Source organism: Nicotiana tomentosiformis, chromosome 2, assembly GCF_000390325.3.
Source record: "Nicotiana tomentosiformis chromosome 2, ASM39032v3, whole genome shotgun sequence".
NCBI classification, from domain to species: Eukaryota; Viridiplantae; Streptophyta; class Magnoliopsida; order Solanales; family Solanaceae; genus Nicotiana; species Nicotiana tomentosiformis.
Window position 1 is genome coordinate 124,843,236 of NC_090813.1, and position 12,215 is coordinate 124,855,450.

Consider the following 12,215-nt stretch of genomic DNA (forward strand, 5'->3'; position numbering starts at 1 on the left):
TCCTTCCATTCAGTCCAACCTCACAGTCATTCATTCCTCATAGTCACTCATTCCTCATAGTCACTCACTCCTCATAATTACTCAGCACTCGGCACTCGCACTCAGTAGGTACCTGCGCTCACTAGGAGTGTGTACAGACTCCGGAGGTGCTCCTTCAGCCCAAGCGCTATAACAAGCCAATCATGACATAAATCAATGAAACATATTGCGGCGTACAACCCGATCCCATAAATATCCTCACAATTAGGCCCTTGACTTCACTCAGTCATCAACCTCTCCAGTCTCTCGGGCTCTCAGAATTTATGATAAGCAGTCCAACAACAATGATATGACGCATCAATAGTGAGTAAGAGAGACGGAGATAAAAGTGTGCAAATAAAACGTGACTGAGTGCAAAACAATAATTTAGCAGATAATTTCACAAGTACACGACCTTTGTGGGTCCCAACAATGTAATCATACGATTTAAACATGATTTATATACCAATTTCTCTAATAAGTGAAAACATGTACAGATATCAACAGATTATTTAACTACACAGTTTCATGAAATTGACCAAGTCACAATTCCTACAGTGCACACCCACACGCCCGTCATCTAGCATGCGCGTCACCTCAAAATCAATCACATATCACATAATCCGGGGTTTCATATCCTCAGGAACAAATTTAGAAATATTACTTACCTCAAACCGTGTAATTCTTTATTCTGTTATGCCTTTGCCTCGCGAATTGGCCTCCAAACACCTTGAATCTAGTTATAAATAATCCGATTCAGTCATTAAAAATTATTGAAATTAATTCTATAAGAAAATACTAATTTTCCGACAAAATTCGAAATTTAACTCAAAAATCACATGTGGGCCCCACGTCTCGGAACCGGACAAAAGTTATAAAATATGAACGGCCATCCAACCACGAGTCCAACCATATAAATTTTGTCAAATTCCGACATCAACACGATCCTTAAATCTTCAATTAAAGTCTTTGAAGATTTCTACCATTTTCAACCCAATCTTTACCCATTTGAACTCAACAATCTTTCTATAAACCTTATTGGTATGTGTATGTATAAGTAATACTCTCACACCCAAGAATCATACTCTCAATCACCCATCTTTACCCAAACTCGAAATTGAAGATTAGAGTTAGAAATCCTTACCTCTTTGAAACCCTAGCAAGATCCTTGTGAAATCTTCGAGCCTTGAACAAGAATTGATGAACAATTGACTAAGTCTTCACTTTCTCTCTCTAAGATGCTCTCACCTCTCTCTAAAATATCAGATGAAACCCTTCAAAATGACCCCAATAGTGTTTTATAAGAATAGGGTCGGGTTTATACAACCAGCAAATTGAAGCTCTGAAACACACGCTACGGTCGCATATGCGATCGCAGAGTTGATATGCGGTCCGCATATCGGCCGCAAAAATTTGTGCCCAAAATTAGGGGTCGCCTGCCTGGGTCTGCGGTAGTTATGCGGCCCGCAGACCTGTTCTGCGATCGCAAAATGCACCGCAGACCTACTCTGTTGTCTCATAATGCACCGCATAACTTCCCTCCGGAAATCCCAAGTTGATTTTGCGATAGGTTTTGCGGTCTGCGATAGGTTTTGCAGTCGCATAATTGACCGCACAATGGTCCTCGAACTTGGCTCATTTCTGCTTCACTCTGCGACCATTATGCGGTTCGCAGAGTGATTATGCAGCCGCATAGTGGGCCGCAAAAATATAATTTCCTGCCCGAAATTTTCTTTTACTCACCAGCGCATTGTTCAACCCAAAAAGTCCGAGACGCGGCGAAATTTCTACAACTTTTGTACTAATTGATCTACCTCGGCACCACAAAACCTTAATTTTCTTGGCAAAAATTCTCCGGAGTCAATACACATAAGTCAACATCCGGTCAACTCTTTTCAACTTAAGTTCCAAACCTTGGAACTAAGTGGGCGTTTGGACATAAGAATTGTAAAAATCCAAAATAGGGGGGAAATATTTTTCAAGTGAAAATAGTATTTAAAATTTAGAGTTGTGTTCGGACATGAATATAATCTTGGGTTGTTTTTGAAGTTTTGTGAGTGATTTGAAAAATATTTTTTTGGAGTTTTTCAAATTTTCGAAAATTTTCAAAATGTATCTTCAAGTGAAAATTGGAAATTTTATGAACAAACGTTGATTTCGGAAAAAAGTAATTTTTTTTTGAAAAAAAGAGAAAAATTTCTTATGTCCAAACGGGCTCTAAGTGTTCCAATCATTCCAAAATCTTACCGGAGCCGGACTAATCCCCTGCAAGTCACATAACAATTGTAAAACATAAATTGAACAATAAATAGAGAAATAAGATTGTAATACTCAAAACGACCGGTCGAGTCGTTACATTTACGTGTTGTATTGTAACTATAATGAGTTAGGCCAAGATGTAAAACCTGTCGCTTTTAGAGTTAAAGCACCAGTGAAAGGTGAAAAACGGGCTTTGAAAATACCTAGAAAGTTCACTTTATTTACAAAATGGTGTGATGGCAGTTGATGTAATAATGTTGAAAAGCAGGGGTAAACATTTTATGGCTGAAGCTGGCGTGTCGACGAAGAGCAGGTTGCTTCAGCTGTTCCTGCTAGGGGCGGGCATCGGTCCGTTCGGTTTTGTAGAATTTCTCTTCGGTTAATTCGGTTTTTGGTTTGTGATTTTAATAATCAAAACCTAACCATAATAACTTCAGTTCGGCTCGATTTATTCATGTTCGATTCAGTTTAATCGGTTCGATTTTTGATAGAATTTCGATTCGGTTAATTCAAGTGCTTCTACAGTCTTCAAGAAAATTCCAACCTCTCTATGTTCTTAAAATTCATATAATTCCCTTTATGATAATGCCTTGACTAAGCTAATACAAAACAGAAGCATCAACAGTGGCAATGTCAGCACTATAGGAGAAGCATTGAGTATTTATTTGCTCCGGAACCAACTCATTATCTCTTATAACAAAGAGAATAAGACACCGAATAAACATGAAAAATCCAATCTTTGTGATAAAGAAAATGTTTTACCGTTTAATTGGACAAATAAGGTTGTGAATGAAGAGTCTGCTTTAAAAGACTCGGTTATGAAGGCATCTTCACTTCAGTTATGTATACAAAAAAATGAACCAGAGTCCAAGATTGGGTTGAAAATTTAGGAACATGCGGATACAGAGAACCTAACAGAGTCCAAGATTAGATTGAAAATTCGGTTCTTCGGTTTAATAGAAAACCGAACTATTAAAGCCGACCACCGAATCGAACACCGAACTTTTTAAATCAATAAATCGCAAACCGACCGAATAAAGCGAAACCAAATAAATCAAAATTTTCGATTCAGCTGATATTTTTGGTTCGGTCGGTATTATGCCTAGTGCTTCTTATACAGGAGAAAATACTCACTAAACTAAAATTATTGTTTATTATTTACAGTATAAAAGGTTCCTTTATAGTTTAGGAAAGGTGTCATCAGTTGAAAGTGTTATGACGTGGCAGACAGACACATTTAACAGGTGAACAGGGAACTTATTAAGTCTTAAACATACGAGGATGACAGAGAATGTTATAAGACCAAAGAGTAGTTACAAATACACAAACATACAGAAAATCACTATCCGTTCTTCTTCATCTCGGCAGCCATAGATTAGGGTTTTAGAAGACCAGCTCTAGGGTTGCTGAAAATGGTGGCTGACCAGGCGAAGAAATCAAAGACAAGTGTGGAGGAAAACGCCGATCAAATTGACACTGAGCTTGTCTTCTCCATCGAGAAGCTTCAGGAAGTTCAAGATGAGCTTGAAAAGGTTTAATTCTTAACTCTTTATATAATGCATGTTATTTTTTCTGAGCTTTTCTACGAGTCCTTGGTTGTGGAGTTTAGTTGAGTAATTGTTGTTTTTTGGCCTTGTGTTTTGAGTTTTTACTGCTTTTGTATATGCTTCTGCATTATGGGGATTGTTATTTTTGTTATTTTTTTTTTGTTGCTGATTCACTTGTTCAAGAGTAAGCAAAGACTCTTTTTGTTAGCTTTGTGCCCAAACAGAACAAATTGGACTCTTGATTTGACTGATTGTTGCCATTTTCTTTCTTTTATTACTTTTTTCATTCCAGTGGTATGCTGTATTAGGATCATTCTTTCTTTGGAATTTACGATAAACTAAGATGTTGTTCGAGAAAATGTAGAGTGAGTAGACTGCTTTAAGTGTAAAGAAGGAAAATAAATCTGAAGTTTTTTGTATTTGTTAAGTTCCTCTGTAATTGGAAATGATTATTTGGTTAATTATCCTTTTGGATTTTTCTTAACGCCGTAAATGACAAAGGGACGAGAAGCCAAGTGGGGAATTCTTTTGCTAGGGCCTAGGAGTAGTATACTTGTAACTTTTTATCGTATAGTGATGGACCGAATGAAACAAAAGAGGGGTCGGGGCTTTTAGTTGTGGATCCTTTGAGTTGTGATATTTTAACCAAATGACAGCCTTTCGAAATTGCTTGCTTTCAATATACTTCACCTTCAAAAGAAGACCTTTTCGGAAAAACTAAGGCGCATCATCTCTGCAGCTAGCACTCCTTATTTTATAATGACGTGTCACTATTGGTGGTGGTCGTATAAATAGGATTACAATAAATTTTCAGCAGCTTGTTAGAGATTACTATCGGTCAAGAAAATGGACCTTACACCTCACTCAACCCCAAAAGCTAGCTCGGGAGGTGCGTGTTGTCCTAGACCATATAAAGAGACTACATCGCATACACTCAACCAATGTGGAATTCTAGCACTTCCTGATTCTCTATGTGTATATTTCCCATCAATCTCTGTCGCCTCTTTTTATTCTTCTATTCCTTCCCCAATTTTCCTTTGTCTCCTCTTCCATGAACCATTATTCCTTCTCATAGAAATATTTCAGCTATCATTCGTTATGGTTTGCTAATCTGCAATTTTTCACCAAATCAACTGGCAGCCACATTCAAAGTGTCAGGGTAGCTTTGTCTGCTGAAACCCTGGATCCCTCTAATATACAATGTACTTGTCTTAGAGTGTCTTCGAAACCATAAAGATGAGCCGTAAAGAAGTATTAAGTGGCTTTGAAATAAACAATTAATGTTGGATCACAAACAGATGAACCACACAATAAAAAACGATGTCCTTTATTGAAAATAGTAAGTAACGTCTTTTTGGGGAAGAGGAGAGGGAATCAGGCGAGCGAATAAAAGGCGTGAAAAACGAGCAATCCGACTCATGAACGATTAGGAAGTAAAGGACAATGCTTTTGTGCCAAATACTGTTGTGAGACTGGCGGCTCAAGGGTCGTGATCTATCTCGCTGATTCAAAAAAGAAAGCGAAGGGCTTGGAAAAAATTTGACAGAAAAATAGCGAAGACGTATAATGGTAATAAATCATGTAATGAACTACTTGGATTGCCATATGAAAAATTGCTAAACTGACTCTTTTCTATCTAAATCAGTCCTAATTGGAGCATGCGGATGTGATTGTTAATAGCTGATGAATGCTTCTATTGGACTCAGACACACACACATAGGTTTTGGGAAATAAATTGGATCTTTGATTGAGGCATAATTGTTTGACAGAATAGGGTATCCGTATCTAACTCAGATGTTAAACATTACAAGTCTTGAATGAAAATCATCTTGGGTTCTGTTTCAGTATGTCTGAAATATCAGCAGACTTTGACTCGGCTCTATTCTATTATCTATTTAACAAGTGCGCAACTTTGGGGCATATAATTACAAATTGAGATATTTAGTGTAGACGTTGTACTCCATTACATTTTATGTGGCACTATTTCTTTATTAGTCCTCCAAAAAGATGACACCTTTCTATATTTGGAAAAAGTTTAACCTTTCCATATAATTACCCTAAATGACATGCTTCTACAGCTACAAAAAACTCATGACATATTTAAATCCAAAAGTTCCAAAAGTCTTTTTTCCCCTTAAACTCCATGCTCAATCAAACTACGCCACATAGATTGAACAGAGGGAGTATTATTTTGTGCTATATTTCCAGCATCTGTCTGTGCTTCTTGGTCAGAACCTTACAACGAAAAAGCTGTTCTGGAAATACCTAAATCTCACGTTAATGACTTACTGACATATGCTCAATCTGGGAGTACATATACACATTTTTGTTTGGCAAGTACAGATTTTTATGCTTTATGGGTCATTGCAATGTATCACCGTGTCGATAAAGATGGCCTAGCTGGAACACTCTTATAAACCAAAATAAACCACCAAAGCTGTTCCCTTTAAATGGCTCCGGGTAACAACTTTTTTGCTATAGGTAAAAGGTTAACATCTTAATCCCCATCATGTTGCCATGGTTAAGTTTGGGTTAGACCCCAATAGTACCCTGTCTTTTGCAAGGTTCATTTTCTTTTTTTAATAATTTTGTTAAAATGTTTTGTTTCCGAAGATTTTCTTGAAGTCACTGGCAGCCTGCCCAGTTGATATTTCAGATCAGCCAACTAGTTGACAGATATCACACTAACTTTCAGAAGTTTGTTGCCAATCTGGTGGTTATTCTCTTATTTATTTATCTTCCTTTTAATTGTCAACATGTCTTTTACTTATTTAATCATGAGTATGATATGAATAATTAATGTAAAAGATTATGCTTCGGATTTCCTGTTACAAGAAAGAATATAAAGTCTATATTGCTGTAGAATCTATTAATGTCATTCAAGGTTAATAATGGCTCCTAGAGAGTTACCAAAATACAAAGTTCTTTCCTCCTTTCTTTCTCTTCTTTTCTTTGGTACTTGGTTGGTAGGGTCTGAGCTTTTCGTACTGGGCAAGCGCATGACGATGATTTGAAAATATGGGAATCTGAGTACAATTAAAAAAAGCTAATGGTTTTGCTGTGGGTTTATGGGTTCATCAACAGTCAGTTTTAAGTGTAAGTTCGAAATATTTTAGTTTTTAAACCCGTGTTTCGTGAAATCTGCTTCAATATTTCAATGATATGCATTTGGCGGATGAAAAAGCAGTAAAGAGTATGCATTAGCAAAATCATTTGCTGTCAACTGACTCAAAGTATAGTTTTATCCAGTTCTTATTAGCTCTATATCCATATGTATTCTTTGAGAATTTGCTTTCCTTGTTTGTTCAACAAAGCATTAGAAAAGAGTTACTGGCTCAACAAAACTGGTTCAAGTACCTATTAATTAATTGAGTATTAACTGCATCCAAATTTGTTTAGTAAATGCAGCAAATAGTTTATGCATAGCTCAGGAGCATCCATTTTTGTTTGGCACTGTGCAGGTTAATGAACAAGCTAGTGAGGAGGTATTAGAAATTGAACGGAAGTATAATGAGATAAGGAGGCCTGCTTATGAGAAAAGAAATGAGGTCATCAAATCCATTCCTGACTTTTGGTTGACTGCCGTAAGTCCTGTCTATTTCTTTCCAGATTTCAGTTAGAATTCATGTGGTGGAAAATCGAGCAACCTAACTTTTCTATCTGTTAATTAATTTTATCTATGCAGTTCTTAAGTCACCCTGCGCTTGGCGAGCTTTTGAATGAGGAAGATCAGAAGGTTTGACATGTAATTCAGCTCCAATTTGTTGGAGAAACTTACTCGGAAATCTCTTAATTGTTGACCTAGATGTCGTCTAGTCCCTCATTTTGTGATATTCCCTTAGTTCTGAGCCTGTTGTTAAGTTGCTGTTCTTTGAGATGTCATGTGAGAACGGTATGTTCTTTCCTTGACATTTTAATAGCTGCTAAATTAGTAATTGCGACACTCTTCTTCCTTTGATTTAGATCTTCAAGTACTTGGATTCTCTTGATGTGGAGGATTTCAAAGATGTGACATCCGGTTACTCCCTTACTTTTGTAAGTTCTTTTGTCTATAAAACACTCCTCTACCGGAGGTTGCATTAAATATGCATCAATAGCCCGCATCTTCTCACAGAGTTTGCATAAAGTTGCTGCTGACTGACTTTCTATTTTTTCTTCAACCTTCAGAAATTCAAACCAAATCCTTACTTTGAAGATACGAAACTTGTTAAGACATATACATTTCTAGATGAAGGAACAACGACGGTAACTGGTACGGCTATTAAGTGGAAGGAAGGCATGGTAATGGCTATACCTGCGTAACTTGTTATGTTAGAACCCTCCTTTTCTTCTTCCTTCAGACCCCTCTTCCATGGAAACATGATTAATAGTTGTAATTTGAAGGGTGCGGCTAATGGAGGTACTCCTGAAAAGAAAGGAAACAAGCGGCCACCGTCAGAGGAAAGGTAGTTGTCACTCTCTTTCTTGAGAATTTTTCTGACCTTCTTGGCATGCTAATTCCACGCTTTGAGGTGTGATCCTGATGTTTGAGAACAAAGTGACTCTAAGCAGTTACAAAGATATTTTTAAGGAAAGCATTGTTGGGAAATAAAAAAGTGGACTAAGGAAGTTCTTTTTTACTGAATTTTGTTCCATGCAATGCTTGGTTAAATTTTCCAAGATGTTAATATGTAGTCCAACTTCTGATCTGGTGAGAAAAAGTATCTTAGATTTTTTTCTTACTGTAAATCGTATCACCAATAACCATATGCTGATGGATGCAGCTTTTTTAGTTGGTTTTCTGAAACTCAGCTAAAAGATATTGCAGATGGGCTTAGTGATGAGGTAATTGCTATATCCGACTGCTTGAGACTATTTACTTTGTTGCATTCTTATTGCTCCTCGTTTGATGAGTTCATAATTATGGCAATTTTGTGTAAACTATTGCTGAGATTATTTCATCTCTCGTCATTTTTCCAAATTTCTTATCAGAGACTTAAAAACATTATATAGTGCAACAAATTTAATTCTATCCAAAATCTCAGCTTCTTTCAGGTATTTTATATGTTTCCCTGTGACTGCAGGTGGGAGAGATAATCAAGGATGACTTATGGCCCAATCCACTGAAATATTTCAACAATGTAACACGTTACCTTCCTTTCTAGGTTATGTGACGTGATTTCCATCCTTCTTTCTTCGTCAAGCTAAGGGAAACTTGTGCTTTGTTTGTAGGAAGCTGATGAAGAAGAATCCGATGGAGACGAGGACGATGAAGAGGTAAACACTGATGAGATTACACTACCTTCCTTTTTATAGTTGCTTGATTTGGACCTTCTAGTTTTGTGCTAAGCTTTTCTGACTTGGCTATTGAATCTTCTGATTATTTTTGGTGGTTTAAATGAACTATGATGTTGTTGCTGACTTGCTGCCCTTTGGTGCATTCCTATCTCACTGTTCCTTGTTAAAATTTGAAACCTTTATTCACTAAATAGATGGTGCATATGTCATGGGTTAGCCAGTTTAGATCTGAATTTTATTGCCTTGAATTTTATCAGCTTAGGTACTACTACTCTGGAGTCTTGACTCCAATCATAACCTTTTCCTTTCAAGATGCTACAACCAGTACAACACAAGTTTCATAGAGTGACATGCAAAATGTTGCATTCGTGGTGAAGTTGACTGTGTTAGGATTTCTTCGGAAATAGTGATGAAACGTGGGAATGTCGATGATCATAGTTGATGGTCAATCGCCTTAGAATGAAAAAAAGGATGTACACATATCCAGTGTTATCAAAAGGCGAAAAACAAAAAAGCTCTAAGGTCTGTTGGGGCTTTAAGCGTATAGCGCAAATAAAGCGTGGGCTTTTATAAAAAAGACGCAAATGGAGAAAAACTACAAATATGTATGTGTAGTCCAAGACTAATATCTATAAGCATGAATACCAAATATATGAAGAAAGAAATTAAAGAAAATTTACGATAAAGTGAAATATCAATTGTTTAGTGTTGCCTCTTCAGAATTACACTCATTGGCAAGAAAAAGTATTCCTTAGAGCGTTGATAAAAACACTGAAGCGCCCACTAAGCGAGGCGGAGCGCTCAACATGTTTTTGAGCCTCGCTTCAGGGCGCGCCTTTGATAACACTGCACGTATCCAAAAAGGTGGTGGGACATCGGCAACAGATAACGAGAGGGTAAGTTGAGGGAATAGGGGAAGTAACCTACACTTCTTTTTTCTGCTGAAGTGGGGGAGATATCTACACTTCTAGAGGTAGTTTAGTGCCTTTTGCTTCCAGGATACAGAAATTGACTTTTCTCGAACACATATATTCATCTTTTACCATCAAGAAAGTTGTTGAAGGACGAGAGTTGGGGTAACTTGGGAGACAAACCTTTTGGAGCACAATAAATTTGGTCAAAGCTTTCGCAGAAGTCAAAGCTAGGAAATTGCATATGATATTCCTAGTTGTTTATTTGTATGACTTCTCCTGATGAAACAAGACCTTACAGAAAAGTAGCTCATCACATCTAACCATAGGTAAATGAATTATGATTTTAGGTGTGCTGAAGGTTTGCTATAGAATTTCCTCTCGTCTATGCATCCTGCAGAAAGGAGTTATATGATCCAGACAACAGTCAAATTAGTGATTTAAATCTAAAATTACATCTACTATGTTCATAATAGTGTCTTACAGGCTTGGTGTTATTTACATTACCGGGGTTAAAAATGAACTACCTCAAGGAGATTTGAAAATGAATTGCCTAAATGCTTTATCTTTTCAGCTATTGTTGTATATGCTCTAATCTGAAAATGCTATGACAGGTGAAGTTTGGTGGTTATAATATCTTGTATAATGGGCTTGTCAACTAATCTTTTATTTCCTCTCAACCAGGGAAATGACGATGATGAGGAAGATGAGGATGATTGTTGAACTCGTCATTAGCTCTTTAATTTATCCCTTCTTCCAAACTTTGCTCATATCAGTGTCAAATATAATTTTCAGTAGATAAGACAGTTAAAAAACCTATTTTGTAGCCAGCCAACTTCTGTTAAATTTACTTGTGATGAATACGGTAGCTGTTTTCGTGCCCGGAAACTCTTTAGTCCAAGCCTCATTTGATTGGCAAGTTGTACTTTTCTTTAGTAAGCAGGACTATGGTGCTCCACAATGTGTTTTAAGGTTAAAAGCTGCTCTTTGATCAGTGATTCACCCGCTAATAGATCCAGGAAATTCTCATTTTCAAACCTGGTGGCTCAGTTGATTCGCGGCTTTCTTCTCATTCCCTTCCCATTTTTCTTGTATAGTCCGTTTTTCGAGTAATTAATATGCCAGCGCCTCCTTGTGATTGGCTGAAAAGCTCCTTCCCCTTTATTGCTGGGAAGTGGTTAGTCTCAAAGCAAATGAAAGCGGTTGATTTGATGTTCTTCAAAAAAAGCCAAACTCCTGTAGGCTTATCTCTTGCATAAATTTTGTTGATGGACATGCTTTCATGGTTTTTCTTTAGAACAATTCTTTATTCAATTTAGTATAAGGTCACTTCAAAACTTAAGAAAAGGAGATAGCATTCCAAAACTAATCACATTGTATGATAGAGCGACATTCTGTAGACGGTAATTTTGCCTTTTTTTTTTTTTTTTTTTTTAAGTGTGGAGACGCTTTAAATTAATAATGAGACCATTTAGTGAAAACATTTCTGCTAAAATTATCCACAAAAGGAGACTTATAGGCTGTTTGGCTAAGTTTCAAAAATCAAACTTATTTTGAGAAGTATGTTTTTCAAAAGTACTTTTGGTTCACCAAAAGTAATTTGTGTTTGGCTAATTAATTTGAAAAACACTTTTGAGCAACATTTAGTGTTTGGTCAAACTTTAAAAAATGCTTTTCAAACAAAATATTTTTTGGGAGAAACTACTTTTTTGAGTTTTTCTGATTCCACTTCTATCTGAAGGTTTTTTTTTTAAAAAAAATTCTTCCTAAAAGATTGGCCAAACAAACTTTTAAAAAGAAGTGATTTTCGCTTTGGAGAAGCTTGACCAATTTGGCCAAATTGAAAAAATAAGCTTATTTTGAGAAGTGCTTTTTTTCAAAAGTGTTTTTTGAAAAAGTACTTTTAGAGAATTGTAATTTGTGTTTGACTAATCAATTTGAAATCACTTTTGAACAATAATTTATGTTTGGCCAAATTTTTTAAAAAGTACTTTTAAGTGTCAAATTACAAATAAGGACATGGAGATATTTGCTTAATAGTTAATATTATATAAGTAGATAAATAATTATAAATATTTACTATCAAAGATAATAATTAAGTTTTTTATGTTATTTAAGTAAAATATAAAAATAAAATTAAAAAATACTTTATTCTTTCAAGATAATTTAAATATATATTAAAAAATCATTCAATAAATACGAA

At 36.0% G+C, this 12,215-nt stretch overlaps 1 protein-coding gene across 1 annotated transcript; it reads left to right on the plus strand.

Moving 5' to 3' along the window:
- Positions 1-3,564: 3,564 nt before the first annotated feature.
- LOC104094246 (NAP1-related protein 2-like) lies at positions 3,565-10,900 on the plus strand. The gene is made up of 10 exons (XM_009600123.4): positions 3,565-3,809; positions 7,286-7,408; positions 7,510-7,560; positions 7,788-7,859; positions 7,992-8,105; positions 8,208-8,269; positions 8,588-8,648; positions 8,888-8,944; positions 9,036-9,080; positions 10,697-10,900. Exons 1-10 carry the CDS (start codon positions 3,690-3,692, stop codon positions 10,733-10,735), a joined length of 744 nt encoding a protein of 247 aa, XP_009598418.1. The 5' UTR covers positions 3,565-3,689; the 3' UTR covers positions 10,736-10,900.
- Positions 10,901-12,215: the final 1,315 nt, after the last annotated feature.